Source organism: Cyprinodon variegatus, unplaced genomic scaffold (genome assembly GCF_000732505.1).
Source record: "Cyprinodon variegatus isolate N-32 unplaced genomic scaffold, C_variegatus-1.0 Scaffold875, whole genome shotgun sequence".
NCBI classification, from domain to species: Eukaryota; Metazoa; Chordata; class Actinopteri; order Cyprinodontiformes; family Cyprinodontidae; genus Cyprinodon; species Cyprinodon variegatus.
In genome coordinates this window covers 281,023-298,078 of record NW_015151328.1, presented here as the reverse complement: position 1 = coordinate 298,078, position 17,056 = coordinate 281,023, and the positions used below count along the sequence as shown (strand labels likewise).

Genomic DNA, 17,056 nt, shown 5'->3' with positions numbered 1-17,056 from the left:
GGATAGGTCTTAAAACATTTCAAATAAGGATTGCTAAATTGTACACCCCCCAAAAAAGGGGGTGGTGAGTTCAATAAGTGGGCATGTTGCAGTTTATCCACAAATTATTGTACCTGTAGCAGCACGAAAAACTGGTTTGTTTGCTTCCTTTTCAAATTAGCAGATTGTGTTTGCTACTGGCAGCTTGAGATGGGCCATAAAAGAAAGATGAGGCAATAAGCTATGGGGTTGAAGGTAGTAGTGCTAATTAATTGAAAACGTATTAATTAATTAGTAGCATATTTCAAAGAACAAAAAAGACATTCAAACTAAAATTTTAAATGACTTGTCAGAAAAATGAAGTATGAAGATATAGAAAGAGGTAAGATAAAATATAATAATACTTGGAATATTTCTCTTTGTCTGCTCTAATTCTACACTAATAATTTACACAGTTTGCTCATTAGAAAACGATCTGCATGTTTATGAAGGCAAACACTAAAAAACTCTTTGCAAGCACTGCCAGCAGTTACACATGCAAACAGCTCTGCACCATCCACCAAGATGAGCTCTCTGTACGCAAAGAAATTTGCACGTTTTGATGCATGTAAACCTTTTGCAGATCATCCCTAAATGTATTTGTTCACCCACGCATGAATTCCAGTCCCAGTCCCAATTTAATCCATTGGGTTCAGAATGGTGTTAGTCCACCCTATACAGCTGTAAAAGCTTCAACTCTACTGTGAAGGATTTCCAGAAGGCCTAGGATATACTCTATTTCCCCCCAAATGTTTTCTACTGGCACAACAGTCCAATGAAGTTTATTTACAGTAAGCTCTCTCACCCATAACTTTATGAACCTTGAAATTTTCACTTGTGCATTGATGTTAGAAGAATAATAGACCATCTCCAAACAATCTCCACAACAGCAAATTGTCCAAAATATCTTTTTATACTGAATCACTCACCTACTTAACTGTAAACACAACCCCTCAGCATACTTCCTCCTTTCCCACCCCCCCAAACTACAGATCAGTGTAAGGCATTTTCCATTCTGTTGTTCCCAGTCGCTTTAGGTTAATGACAACAACCAGACAGTTGACTCAGAATATTTATAAGTGAGGACATTTCATGTTGGGATCTGTAGCACAAGTTAGTATCCATTCACATTACACATTATTTTAGAAAAATTGTTATATACAGCTTGCATGCCTCTGTGCTTCACTTCTATGTGCTCTTTTGGTAATATGACGTACATTCTGATACATTTTCTTCTTTCAAAGTCCCCCACATTTATTTTCCTTAGATTTTAAAAGACTGATAATCAACTAAGTTCTTAGGTGTCTGTCGTTGACTTTGTTTACATCAGTGCATGCTTACCCCCAAGGTGTTCCCTCCCTGTTGCTTTAGATAGTATTTGTTTTCCTTATATCGGAAGACAAAAGTCACTTTTTTGATAATCTTTCCTCTTGAATCACTTTCATGAAGAATTTTAAACACAGGTGTTCCTGAAAACAGATAAATCAGAAATCAGCACTCAAATATCAGAACAGCTATGAACAATTTGTCCCAACTTTGCACGTTTGAAGTCTCATCTAATATATATATATATATATATATATATGTATATATATATATATATATGTATATAATGCAATAGAATGTATTATAGGTGCATCCATAGTTCAAGCTGTCAAGTTTCACACTCTGTAATCATAACTCAGTATTTCATAGGACATTTCTCTTACCGTCCTGTGCATCACGTGTTTCCAGTTGGATTTCGTTGTTTTTTTTGTTTCTAATTTCAACATAACGCTCCCCATGCTTAAGATAAACCTGCTGTATTAGGAACTAAACAGGGGAGAAATAAATGCAGTTAGCAATGTTCACTGAGGGCATGTTGGACAGGCTAGAGTAGACCAATGAGTCTATGCCGATGCTGTGAATCCGAAATATCTTGATTTTAGTGAGTAGTTTTGGAATTCAATCTTTCTTCCCAAAAAATGAAGCTTTGAAGATTTCTCTAATAATAGAGTTTATGTAAATTTCTCTAGAGTCCTGCAAAAAAAAAAAAACCTTCCTGTGCATTAATCTTTCCCATCCACTCACTCCAAAAACAAATTTCTTGATACTCATCACATAGTATTTCAGGCAATACATTACATATGATGCATTTATTACAAGTAGATGAGCAGGAAACACTATTGCTCTTACCTGGTCACCCATCATGAGAAGCAGAGGTCTGATAGTTTAGGAGAAAGTGCTCCGTTTGCGCTGCTCAGAAGAAGTGAAAGGTGTGTCTGGTGTGTCTTGCCATCCAAAGGTTATTTTATAGACACAGGAAGTGATGCAGAGTTCATTATCTGTTCAGACTTCCCACTGACATTTTTTTTTCTGCTCTGGTGCTTACAAATAAATATCAGGTGATTTTTCCTACACCTAGAGGCAAAAAAAAAAAAAAAAGGATGTATGCAACTTGTTGAGCAGGTCCCAAATGAATAAGAGGCAAAACGTTTCTTAAATCTCACTTCACTGACTAATCTTTGAAAAAGTCAGAGGTGAAAAACTGATTTTGAGTGTGAGATGTTTTCTTTTCAAAAATTCTTGTTTTTATAAAACTGCTAAAAGATTTTTTTTTTTTTTTTTTTTTACAAAAATGATCTCAGTAATGAGCAAAAGCATAACATGGCAACTTATGAATCATCACAACTCAGGTATGTTAAAACACTTGTTGCGTCACATATTTGGTTTCACCTCCCGCCAAGCTCCTGCATTTAGTCCGTGTGTGATGAAAAGCACATTTACAGGTTCGACACCAAGGTTAGGTAGCTGCTTTTAATGCACCATTCTTCAAACATAGAAGTATAAAAAGATCAATCTGAAACCTTATTAGCAACATAGAAACATTTTATGACATGTTCACAGGTTCAGATGCAAAGTTCTGTATTGATGAGCAGAAAAAAAACTTTTGAATTTTTAAGCATGTTAAGAATGTTAAAATGTGATAAAGTAAGCAGATTTAAAAACTGTCATCAAGGATGAGCTTGACCGAGACTTTGTCCCCAAGTGCTTCGTTCTCTCTGTAAAAGTACAAGGGTTTGTTGCTTTGCTCGCTGGATTGTTCTTCCTTGTTTTCCTTGACTCCCTCTGAGATGCGGTCGCCGCACAAGCTGACGCAGACATCATGGTCCTGGAGGGATGATGGGTATCGGAGTGAGGCTCTCTCGATCCGCACGGACCGTCGAACCGGGGTGAAGAAGCGAACCTCCTGCCCGTTGACTCTTACTGGTTTGTTCTGCCGACTGGATGGGCCACTGAGGAGGAAGTGAAGAAAAACACTTAAGGTTTTGTTCTTTTACTCATTGAGGAATCTTTGTTATACATTATCCATTGTGTAAAACAAAGAAAGGAATCCACTTTCCCAATGAGCACTACAGTTCCCACATCTTTAACGTTAAACTACAGGACATTTTAAGAGCTTTCAAGCAACAATTTCCTCAAAGTAAAAGACAAAGCAAGTTTGCATTCAATGACCACTGAACGTATTACTAGTTAAGATTCTAATATTATGCTAATTTATAGCATTTATAGCAGCAACATTTGTAGACTACACTCACATTAATAAATATAATAGCCTACATTCACAAAAAAAATTTAGTACTTTGGTCACTGGCATTGTGACGTGTTTTTTTATCAAATATGATCAAGAAGAGTATTTTGTTCAAAGCTGCTCTTATTTAGACCAATTTACAGTTGATGTAGGCATATATTTCAAAACATAATAATACAAATGAGAAGTATTTCCTTATGGATTGTGGTTGAATTGAAGGTATTACCAATGATTTTCATCATTTAGAGTGAAGGTTTTGAGTTTTCGGAGGACTGCTGGCCCTTTATCATTTAGTTTTGGCAGAGATGATTTGTCAAGTTCTCATTAGAGAAAACACACAATTAACCACTGCTAGATCAATAAATACTGTGGTTTCACATAATTTGCGCCTTATTTGGGGAAAATAAACATTTTCTAAATTGCAGAAGAGTTCAACAAATACTTCTTTGTGCTAATTCTGTGTAAAATATTTAGCTTAAAGCCAATTCTAATGCACCCATAAACCCTGGCAAAGTAGAGGTTATAAACATCGAACATACCCTGGAGTTGCAGTGACCTTGTACTTGACCACGGAGGAGTCTCCTCTCTCTCCCTCAACAAGAATTCGGACAGGTTTAGGTGTCCTCAATGGGTTGTTGCCATCGTCTGGAGACGCTTCAGGGGATGGAAAGTCATCTTTCTGTTCCTCATCTAAGAGAGAAAGGTAAAACAAAAAAATTAACTTCATTTCGAGAAGGGTTCTTCCAATTAAGGTGTCCTCACTGATGATGATCAAGGACAGCTTTATCAAACTTTCAGAAATGATTTTAAGAAAATGCTAAAGAATGGAATTTAATATAAAGGTAAAGTTGACTTTTTTTCTAGAAATGCAGATAAAGACAAAGGCACTTTTTGAATAACTGTGCAGGACCAGTGATCGACCAGTAGAGGGTTTTTTGAAGGCTGATATTACTTATTTTGACATCGTTTCAATTGATCTCTGATATGTATTTTTTGGATGACTATGTTGAGATTGATTTGCCTTCCTCAATTTAGATGATAAAAATGACACCATGGTAAATGTTACAAAAGTCTCGAACAACAAAGCAACATTTATCAACAAATCAAATAAAACATTGACAAATTGCAACCAAGACCAATCACAGCCTACGGACAACAAATAGCTCCAACAATCCAGAAGCACAAGGGTTGGATATTTGATTTGTATCTGACTTAAAATGTGTGCAGGAGGTTGAACCTCCATGTTGCTTAAATACATCAGTGCTCCAACTAGAGTTCATTCTGGTGCATGCCAACAGAATAGACAAAGACTCCTGGATAGGTGTTGAAACGTCTTAAACTGAACAAAAGTGGTTCCCTTCCAATTTAAGCCTTCCAATTTACACAGGCATAACATTTTATCTATTATATTCATGCATAATGTCTGTTATAATCGGTCTTATTTGTGTAATCCATCAAAAACTAGCAGTTTCGACTTGTTCTGACCATTTTTGATAATCTTTGAAATAAGTGCCTGAGTTCTGTTTAAAAAATTTGCTAATTTAGTCACTGTTGCCCTGACCCTTAAAAGAGGAAACATGGAGAGAGAGACTGAGCAAACCTTAAGGAGTCGTTTTCCACCACACAGATAAAAATAAAGAGATTTTTATCTCATAATTATGAAATAAAAGTTGTAACATGATATATATATATATCAACATTTTAGCCCCACCATAAACAGTCATTTTTCACTGCATTTACATGCCTTATTTTTCTTGAATTTCTTAAAGTTTGACATTCCTTATGTATGTGCTGCAAATAATCTGATAATAACACACAGGCCCTGATCTCTAGGAAGCACTGAGCCCAGTTTTTGGGGTGATGAGTGCAAACAGAGCTGCGCTCTTTTGAAAATATTATCCACATTAATCAAGCTTTGTTTTTCTATTTTTTTTTATTTTATCATCCACTTAAATACAATGATGATTTTCTCCATTTTCCAATCATTTATCTTTCCTAAACACTTTATTCTACGGGATCATCACAGCCCCCTAGTGGCAGCTCTTTAACGGTTCATAGACCTTTAGAGCTCTCTTAAATAATGCGGAGAATAAATCCAGTGCTGTCAGAATAGTACTGGCTATTCTAATGCTGACTAAGGAAGGATGTAGGAAGTGGAAGCAGGACGCTTCCTTTCTAAAGTTCATTCGTCATACATATCTCCTAACATTTCTCTCCACCACATAGGAGCTGCATGGTTTCCCACAATCCTTTGTATGACTGAGCAATACTTTCCTGCCCAGTATAGTATTCTTTCTATTAACCCCCTTAAAAGATACAATAAGAGAAACTAGGAACAGGAAGTGACTACAGTTTGATGAATTCAGAGTTAGTGTTATGCTACAGCCTTAAGCTACATCCGATACCCAGTTCCTCTAAGGCCGGGACAGTATCCAATGGACTCGCAGCGTCCGATGGATCATCGACTGCCCTTTCCACTTCACAGGTGTGTCCAATGACACCAAGGCAGAGTGGCAAACAAAGGCATTTTCGTAAACGTTGGAATAGGTACAATGAACTATGGACCCAAAAAGAACAAAGCACGTACAAACACTGTGTAGCTCATAGTATGTGCAGCGTCTGCTGAGCTATGTGGCGGCCCCTAAGAGGTATTTTTAGCCATAAGATTTTTGCTATTTTGCATTTATACCTAAGACTAAAAGTAGGAGTAAATTTCTAAAAATAAAATATAAATTTTTCAAAAAATAAAATTTTACTCTAAACTTTTGTTAAATAATAGCCCTGAATCATTAGGGTACAGAGCCATACAGAGTAGATACAGAGTCAAGAGTCTGGCAATAAATTAATGTTTATCAAACCATAGCCATGTCTCTGCTTGAAATAATTTGTTTTTACAGTAACTTTAAGTAAGGTGTAATAACAGCATCGCTGCTGCTGCTGCTACATTAGCATTGAGATAATTTCACAATATTTTATAATTTTCCCATTATTTCCCCATTTCCTCCTTCATTAGTAAAAGCTGTAATCTCTACTCAGACTGTTTTCCCCCTCAGAATTGTCTGAAGTTCACCCGATACTCTGATACCGGCTTGACTAGGGTTAAAAGTGACAGATGCCTTCTTAAAACAACGTTGGGGAGTGGCATGGTTAAGGCATGGGGGCTTGGAATCCTGAGGTTGTGAGTTCAAAATCCACTCCCACAGACTGCCACTTCGGCTCCCTGAGCAAAAGACCCGTAACCCCACACTGCTCCCCAGGTACTACACAATGGAACCCCAATGCAGAGTGAATTTCCCCATTGTGGGGCAATTAAGGGGTTTACACATTTAGTTACTGGTGACAGTGTTTTCAAGTTTAGTTGTTAAGTTCAGCACAATGCGAAAGTTAGCATGTTTATTGTTGCTTTTACCATGACTCAATGTTTAATAAAAACCTAGTCATTTGCCTGCAGAGAAAAATAGCTACAAAAATAACTGAAACTTTACATTCATCTCCTTATGTTGTAACAGCTGGAGACTGCTGCTGTCTAGTTTCTGTCAACATAAGTGGGAGGACATGTAGAAAGTGTGAGTGGTTTATTAGTGGTCTGGGAAACAGCCATGCTGTCCTGGAAATGAGTGCTTTTGAAATATGAACTAGTTAGACGGTTGATTCGCTGTTGATTATTTCTTCACCTACTATCCAATGCTGACGAGGATGAGAACTGAGACGCCTCATTAGATGAGACCCAGTCTCTCTGTGCAACTAGCTCCCAACCTCCATTTATGGAGACTCCATTACCTTGGACTTTGTCCTTCCTCTTCAGAATGTCAAACACCACTGTTCGCAGCTCATCCACTGGCTGAGGAAACAAGAGAACAAAGAGGTTGATCTTTAACCCCCAGAATAATGTAAATCCTTGTGCCATTCAATGGTTCATTCTCGTGCTGGGCTTTTCTGAAGTCTCAAACCATATCCTACTAAGAAAAAAGTGTGAGATATATTTTTTCCCTCCTCTTCCCCATTGTGATCCTTTGCTCTCTTTTCTTCTTTTTTTTTTTTTTTTTATTAATGCACCTTTGACAGCAGCAAGCCCTTCAAGACCGTGTCACCCCCCTTGTCTCATCTTTTCTTAGAAGGGCCGTACCGAAACTCAACTTTGAAGTGCCGCTCTGGGCTGGGTGATAAATAAAGCTATTATCATTCGATATTGTTTAGCAACAACTGTTTGAAGTAATCAGCACACATCTGTTGTTTCCTTAAACCACACCTTGCATCTAGCAGTGGGTTGACTAATGACTTAAACAGCTCATGATGCAAATGCACAGTTGACACCTTGGGGTAATATGTATTCTCTAACACATTATGTAATGTATGAGTGGAAAACATCCAAGTTCTAATGACATTTAAGGCCACGACCCAAAACCAGCTTCTACAGTCATGCCAATCTGATAATAATGTGTTACGGCGCCTCTATCTGTTCAAACAAAGGTGCAATTAACACACAATGCAGGCTTAATGAGAGCAAAGTTGTTCTCTAAATGATGTACCTCCAATATAACTCCAACAGCCTCTTCAAACATGGGCAGTATGTCCAAGTTGCCCTCTCGCTCCATCAGACGGGCCTGAAAGATCCAGTATTTGGCAAACTTCTGAGACACCGCTGGTAGGCGTGAGACAACGTCCTTCACCTGCTCTGGAGGGCAGCCCTGAGGATGGGGATCAGAATTTTAAGGTCATAGCTGCAACTTTTTCATCAAAGCTATTACATACAAAAAAAAAATTTATCCACAGAATGTCCAATAGAAAGACGTGATAAGTACCAGTTAAAAAGTTATCTTTCTTTCCTTATATTTAAATATGTCTAGTTATCCTTGCTTGACAGCGCTGTTTTTACATTCCTAACATATCCTAGTTTTAGGGTGTAATGCATGCTATGCATACCCTACCATTTACCTCAGCCAGTAGTTTTATGCAGTCAGTAAGACAGGTGTCGACTGCAGAGATGAGGGACTGGGCATCGTCTTCAAGCTTCATGGAAGCCCAGAAGGGCTGGGGCACAGACACGGTGCGTTTGACCGAAGGTTTCACGGGCATTGGAGGACGCTTGTAGGAAATCCCCTTTGATTCGCGCCATTCTTGGAGCTTCCTCCTGAGAACCAAACAGGTAAAAAAAAATGCCGGCTAAATATTTCACTCAACATCAAAGCAACAAATAGCAACATTAAACCGTTTTGCTTACATTCTCTCCTTCTGAGCAGAGCTCTGTTTCTTTCCTTCAGTCTGGGGAACAACTTTAACCATGGCCTTTGGTGTCTTCATTGCTGCAGGCCGGTTTATGACACTGATGGACCTGGAAGGCTGTGGTGCCGTCTGGGAAACCCTTGCAGCAGCTGTACATTTTGTAGGGGCAGGAACTGGAAGAATTCCGCTAGTTTTCTGCATGTTGCTTTGCATCTCTTTTTTCATCTGAGTTTGCCCCCTACCTTTAGATACAACAGTCTGTGTTTTTGTCTTAACAGATGTTGAACTGGCTTTGATTGATGTCCTTGAGACGGTCGAAGCCTCAACTTTTACTGATTGGGCATATTTCTTTTCGTTAATTTCAGATCTTTGCTTCACATATCTCTCAGTTGACTGTCCTGATTTACCGGTTAAAGCTCTCTGCTCTGGTTTGACAGTTGTGGCTTTGAGCTTGGATGGCGCAGCAGACACATGTCCTACCGCCAGTTGGGTTTGTTTATGAGGCACTGGTTTAAGTTTAGACTTGTTCTGAGCTTCCGTTTTACTCATAGGTCTTGAATCTGAGGAGAGCTTTAAAACAGGCCTCTGGTGAACAGACACTGATGATGACATACTGCATTGCACTCTCTTTGCTGTAAAACTTGGTTGTTTTGTGCCACGTGGATCTGATGAATTTGATTTCTCATTCCTTGGTTGGATCACTGCAGGAACAAGTCCCGTTTTGGTTTTAATGAGTGGACCGATACTTATCCGAGTATTTGTCATTTCCAGTGGTCGTGACATAGCTCCAGCCGGGCACAATATTGATTTGGAATTTGACTTTGCGCCGTGTATAAAATGTGCATTAGGCTGCACCTTGCTTATAGTTCCAGTTCCTGGGTCAGGCTGCTTTTTGAGGGTGCTACTGAGGGTCGAGTTAGCTTTAGAAGGTAACACAGTGTAAGTTTTTCTGAGCATGGGATTAACTTTAGGCTGTGCTGACACTCTATTGGATGATGGCCTTACAACATTTTGCTTTCCATCTCTCACATTCACTTTGTCAGAGAGAGCAAATTCTCTCCTTCTGGGAGGGTCCTGACTGCGCTGAGGAACAAAAGTTTCACCCCTGGAACTCTGCCATTTTAATCTGTCAGTTGGAGCTTTGTTTTCTTTTCCCATTGCAACCTGTTAAATGCAAATTGTGTTATTACGTTTTCCATCAGACAGACGGCGTCATTTGGCAATGACACATTACTAAACTATTAAAACAACTTTGGCATTTTGCAATTCCTGTTATTAATAGCCTTGACTGAACAGAGGCACACATGCACTAAACAGCATACCTTCTGAGCGGTTTTAGTAGCCTTCTGTTGCTCAAAGTCCACATGGAGAGATGACCTGAAGGATAAAACATCAATTAAACCACCTTTAAATTAAAACCAAACTGCAGCAATATTTCAGGAGTCCTTAGTCTTACCCTTTTGTGGAATTTGGCAGTTTTAACTTTCCTTTTGCTGCCAAGTACTCCATTAGCTTCTGTTTACGCAGCTCTATGACAACAGACACAAGAAGATCTGAATGTTTAATCAGCCATCTAAAAAAAATACACATGGAAACTTAACATTCGAAGTTCTAACATAACTATATGCTATAAATGATAAGGGCTTGACCTGCATTGACTTGAACTATCTGATGTTTGTATTTGCTCTTCATAGGTGTGCTGTATCAACAGATTATTTTAAGTAAATATTGTTTAGACTCATATTTTTGCACAAATACAGAGGGTAACCAAGAGTAAGCTGAAACTATCAACATATTTCTCAGTTGCAATATTTCTGAATGAAACATTGATATGAGTCTCTGTGTAATTTTAATTAACTGAAAGGACACAGGGACTAAGAATTCAAAAAATTTCATAAAAAGTAAAATAACCGGGAAGAAAGCCCCTCCGTTGTAACATCTAGATCAATATCACCTAAGATTCGGAAAAGCCAAAGTATTGTATCACCTGATAAAGGCAACAAAATAGTCACAACACAAGGTTACTGTTTTAAAGCATAAAGACAGCTAAACTTCTGAATGTTCTAGAGAATTAAGCATGGGCGTAGGTTTGCAAAGGGACCATAGGGACAAGTCCCTACCAAAACTTTGGACGGACCTACCTGTCCCTACCAACAATTAGATGTGAATACCATGTTTATAATTTACAATACAGCGTTGTTGCAGCAGTAGAGGAGTTCTGGAATGGGGAATATTGACAGACGAAAACATGTTTTATCTCAAATGGAATTTTTTTCTTTTTTTTTTTATAATTTTTGTATAATTCTTGCTCTTAGTTGGTCGCTCTGTGAGCTAAAGACATCTTTTAGAGTCTCGATACTCCATAATGATCAATTGATTATTAAATTTGTTTACAATATTTCTATTATTGATTAATCCAATGAATTGTTTCAGCCATAAATAAAATACATGATATGAGTTAAACAGAGTAACTATAGCCTAGATGTAGAGCTTGTAGAGTGAAGTTAAATGCTCAGTGTCAGTCCCTCTTCTATTTCCAGTGCTCATGTAAATACAATACATTTATTTGGCGTCCCTTGAATCTATTATTTTGTTTTGTTTTAATGATACAAAGAGAACATTTAAAAGATAAGAGTGGGTTTTACCTCTGTTTACCTCTGCACAATTCTATATCTTCAAAAAAAAAAAAGTATAAATCCACATATAACAAACACATTTAGACTATATTCTGTTAAATAGGCACAGATTTACCTACTGTCTTAGGTAATTTCAAATGCAAACCTTTTCAAAGTGGAATAAAGTCCTATTTCCTCATTCATCAGAGCCAGTAAAGGGTCAGTCATTGATAAACAGCATCTAGTGTGTGTAGTGTTTATAAAATTTGTATGAATGTAGCAAGAAATGTTGCTTTTCTGTTTAAACGAAATACACCCCGATTTTCACGTCAAGCATAAAAAAACGAGCATGCATATTTTATTATAGGACCGATGACATCAGGCCAACAGTGTCCCTGCCAAAGTTGAAATCAAACCTACGCCCTTGGAATTAAGTTGGAGCCTAAGGTGGAGGTGGATAGAGGAAAATTTCCCCAAAAAAATAAAAACAACAGTCAGGGATCAAGAGTTGAAAAAATAATCAAAATATGTCAAAGAGCCAAATAGTACTCCAAGAAAAAAAAAAGCATCTATTTTTGCAGCAGTGGTCTCTATGCATTTGAAAGCAGTGGAAGCTGAAGATGTCATTGCATGAAAAGGGATTCTGCACATTACCATAATATCAAAAGTGAAGTTTACATAAAGAAATGTATTAGGACATTATAGGAACATGGAGGGAAGTGCAGATCCGAAAAAGAAAGAGAAGAGGGAATTCATTACTGATTGGAGAGAAATTACCGGTAAGAGTAAAAATGCAAGAAAAGGATTTTTCACAATGAACGTATGTTAAGAGCACAAATTCGTCTGTCATCCAGTGTTTTTTACTCATGATTTCATTTGAGAATTAAGTTTGTAAATTAACGCATTGCTTGGGTTGTGGCCAACATCTGGGACAAGGATATCATAATTTGCTAAACTAGAAAAATGTAAACTAAAAAAAAAATTACAATAATCATTACACACCCTGTAAGTCATCAATATTCTACTATTGATATATAAACTAATCTGAGTCTATTTACTACACTCAGTATAAATAAAATATCTAAATAAGAGTCTAAACATTTTCCAACAAATTATTATCTATTGCACAAAGACAAGCAGCCAACAGATTAAAGAACTTAAAAAGTTTAAAGACAAAATAAGACAAATAACAGCAAAAAGTACTACCATTGAGCTGCAGGTTTAACATCATTTTGTAAGAGTAGATAGATGCAACACATAATACTTAAGTTTATTTTTGCACAGTTTTTTTTTCTATTACTAGAGAGATAAAGAATGATGAAACTAAACATTTCCTGTCTAAATAAATACAGTTTAAATCTTAACATTTCCACTGTAGATCAATAGTTTAACTCTTAGCATGTAAAAGTCAGTATTCAAGCAGGTTTATTTATTGTAACAACTCATTAAAATTACCATGTCATAAGACTATTTCTTTTTGTTCTGTTCCCATAAACTGATTTAAGGATGTGTAACAACCAAACATGTTTTACATTCATCAGGTATAAGATAACCAACGTCTAGTTTGACCAATCTGGATATGCTAATGTAGCCATGCTAGCACTCGGTAGCTAGATTTAGCATCGTCCCACTCTCCCTATTACTTTATTAAAACACAATTTTTTTTATATCGCCGCCAAAACTATAAAGGAACTTTTTTAAACAAAACAGAAACAAAAAACTTGCAGCTAGTGTGCCGCGAAGTCATCCATTGTCTAAATAGCAACAAAAAGCCGAAACACAAAAACATATTAGTCGTTAACTCGAATTAAACGCCCTTACCTTTTCTGGAAAGAGGCTGTACCGAATCAACCTCTTCCATTTTTTTACGTTTACTTTCTTCTTTTGATTATGCCAAAACGTTATATATTTAGTTCCAGACGTTAAATTCTCTGCATGTATATATCTGACTTTAAAACTACCGCTAGTGTTCCAATACTTCTCGCTGATTGGACAGTTTGAACGTTTGAAGAAAAAAGAACAGTGCGCATGCGCGGAAAACCGACGCCCATTGGTTGAAAAAAATGCAAACCAACCCTGTACGACCCGTATGTATGTGGGGGGGTTTTTTTGTTTTTTTGTTTTTTTTGGGGGGGGCGGGGGCGTTATTTTTTTGGTTTAAAAATCCCATATCTTTAACATTTTCCGCTGATTTAAAAATAAACTCCTGAACTGTGTATAATTGTGTATTTTGTTGAGGAACATCTCCATTTGAAAGACAATACTAAATCCCCAATTTAGGATAACTATTTTATACGTAAAATATGCCTGTAAAAAGTTTAAACTGAGAGTTACATTTAAGTGTACAGATTTCAACTTGTTGTTTTTAAATACAGTGAGGAAAATAACTATATGAACTCCCTGCTATTTTGAAAGTTCTCCCACAAAGAAATCATTGAGGAGTCTGAAATTATCATTGTAATGTCCAGTCTGAGAGACATAATATGAGGTGTTTTTTTTTTTACCATTTATTTGTATAATACAGCTGCATATACAAATTTGAACAACTTTCTATCAGCTACAATTCTGAACCTCCAAGACCTGTTAGTCTGCCTTCAAAATGTCCACACCTCTACTTGATTTATCATCCTAAATTAGGTACACCTGTTTGAGGTTGTTTGCTGCATAAAGACACCTGTCCACCCCATACAATCAGTAAGAATCCAACTACTAACATGGCAAAGACCAAAAAGGTGTTCAAACACACTGGAGAAAAATTGTACATCTCCACAAGACTGGAAAGGGCTGTGGGGAGATTACCAAGCAGCTTGCTGAAAAAAGGTCCACTGTTGGAGCAATGATAAGTAAAATGGAAGAAGCTAAACATGACTGTCAATCTCCCAGTCAGATTGACAGTCATGTCTCACCTCGTAGACTTGGTCAAAATCCCTCCTGCAGGGTGTGCAAATCTGGTGAAAAACTACAGGAAAACGTTGACCTCTTTAATATCAAACAAAAGCTACTGTAATATTCTAAATATTACTCCATTAAATATTAACAATGAGGACAGGAAAGGGCAGGGCAAAGCAAGGCAAGGGAAGGAAAGGAAAGGAGGAGGAAAGGTTAAGGTAAGGTTGAGTAGAGTAGGGTAAGGTAAGGTAAGATAAGGCCATCCCTACTCTGGAACATAGATGTTGCAGCATCATATTATAGGGGTGTTTTTCAGCAGCCGGCTCTGGTTAACTAGTCAGGATTAAGGATTAGATGAATGCAGCAATGCTACCAAAGTTAGTTTAACCAAGTATTAAGTAAACACTTAATACTATCTAAATACTTGATATCTCTTTTTTACTTTTCTGTTTGAATAAAATAGCAAATATTAAAAAAAAATGTGCTCTCAGATTTTTATAATGTTGTAAACTGTTCCGAATTTTCAAAAAATAGATTAATTTGACACCATTTGGAATAAGGCTGAAACATATCAAAATGTTCAGCGTTGAACATGTATGATGTTCTAAGCAATCCACAGGTTCAGCTACTTTAAAGTCACTACACAGTATGTTTTGCAGTAAAGTAACACTTTAAGAGTGCATTTGGTCCCACTCAGAATTAGTGTTAAATTAAAACTCTACGTAATGTGTATTTTACTCCAGTTGTTGTAATAACTCTAAAAGAGTCAAAGTACTTTGACACTGCATATTTAACACTATGGAATTTACTGTATACTTGTGTTTTAGATGATTCTCTAAGCTTTTTTTTTTTCTTTTTTGTCTGGCTCCCAGGAAGTTGAACCAGGATGAAAGCATGCTGCTTCTTATACTAAGTATAAGGTCTCAGAATAAACTTCAGCTGTTCTAACAATAAAAATAATTGTAGTGTGTACCTTTCTAATTGTGACAAAAAAATTCTCCTTTTCGAAGATTAATGATTGAGCAGAGATAATAAAGTTTATTTTGAATCCGCCCATTTGTAGCTGTCACATAGTGTGATGTCTACGTTACAACCCCATAGAAAAAACACTTGAAATATTTATTCTTCAACACCTATTCCATTGTTTGCCATATCTCCGGGCAGAAAATGACACATCAAATAACTATTGAATCATTGAAACTGTTGTCTTGGTATCAAACACAACACTTAGTGTATTTACACCTCTTTTTACAGATGCCAGTCCCTTTTGTTTAGGAGGAAGTTTATTTATATATTGTGATCATTACCTTGAGTGAATGACAGCAAATATGAGCAACCGCTCCCTACCTCTGAGAACTTTCAACGGCTTTCAAGGATGGAAGTATGCAGGTGGGTAAACCATAACAAACAGCTAATACACCATATTTCAGGTATGAAAAGTTTCCATTTCCACTAGCTTCTGTTTAAGCAGCTCTGTAACCACAGCATGTGTTCAGCGTTATGGCTCCTGTGTTGTGCTTACATTTATGTAACTTTCAGCTGAATATTGCAAAGTATTCATAATTCTCAGGCTAAAATATTATATACGTTTATTATATTATCATAATACGTTTGCGGACATAACATGACAAAAGAGAAAAAATACCTTTGAGATGTACTGTTAAAAAAAAGGAAATTCAGCAAACCTACTATAAGTCTCTAAGAATAGGTTTAAGTTAAGTGGAAGCGAGTCCTTTGGACTTAATGATGGTTGGCAAACAACTTTTAAGTCTTAATTTAAGAGTAAAAATAATAATTCCATCGGCAGATGATCTTATTTACCTACTCAAACTAAGGGTAAATACATTTATTTTTAAAAACGTTTACTTATTTTAGATAGTCTTGCAGATAAATAACACAGCAATATCTGCTATAAGCAGTTACAACACCATAAACATGTACAAAAGATACATACAGATACACTCACAAGCAAAAAAAAACACCCCAACCTAAAGTGAATAGGTGTATGGTTTGAGGGACAGGATCTGTTCTTTTTCCTAAAAAATAATTTTATCAAAGAAACTGAATGTATTCTCTTAGTTTGCTTTTGTATTTTTCAAAATGGCAATTGAGGTGTCAGTGCTCAAAATCTCACTTCAAGCTCAGATCAAAACTGAGCCCTGTGTATGGTGTAACACCTGTCTGTGTTTCTGCTTTTAGTCATTGTAAACACAGATACTCGTATTCATACAGTTGAACATGTGGACACAAGTATTAGTAACCCTCAATTAATGAAAGAAAAAACACAACGGTCAGAGAAATAACTATAATCTTACAACAGTAATGATAAATAAAACATATTTGAAAATTAACAAATTAAAGTCAGACATTGCTTTTTAACTATTCTTCAGGAGATAAATAATTTTGTCCACATGTGAAGATGATGAGGCCTCAATATAGCGCCACACCATGTGACTAATTCTGGAACTGGTTCCCTTTTTAAAAGGCTTTTAAGGGGCAGCCAAATGCTGCTGATTCTCCCATCACATTCTCTAGTGTTGAGATTCCAAACGTCCAAAAGATTAAGCCAACTCATTAAACGTTTGTCTTAAAATAATAAACATCTGTCTCTAGTAATAGCAGCACATTCATATCATAATCATCCACTTTGTTTGTTTCCATTTTTTCTAGGATCTAGCAATTGCATCATAACTCAAGATCATACTGAGACCAAAAAGAAAAAAAACTATTGGCACTAAAC

General features: G+C 36.7%; 1 protein-coding gene across 1 annotated transcript; it reads right to left on the bottom strand.

Moving 5' to 3' along the window:
* Window positions 1–2,747: 2,747 nt before the first annotated feature.
* On the bottom strand, window positions 2,748–13,407 carry LOC107099481 (cytoskeleton-associated protein 2-like). Its single transcript, XM_015397627.1, has 9 exons — window positions 13,249–13,407; window positions 10,269–10,341; window positions 10,135–10,189; window positions 8,811–9,976; window positions 8,525–8,720; window positions 8,119–8,277; window positions 7,370–7,430; window positions 4,129–4,279; window positions 2,748–3,293 (listed from the first exon to the last, which is right to left on the bottom strand). The coding sequence occupies exons 1-9, from the start codon at window positions 13,286–13,288 to the stop codon at window positions 2,999–3,001; spliced, it is 2,196 nt and encodes a 731-aa protein (XP_015253113.1). The 5' UTR covers window positions 13,289–13,407; the 3' UTR covers window positions 2,748–2,998.
* Between the last annotated feature and the right edge of the window lie 3,649 nt (window positions 13,408–17,056).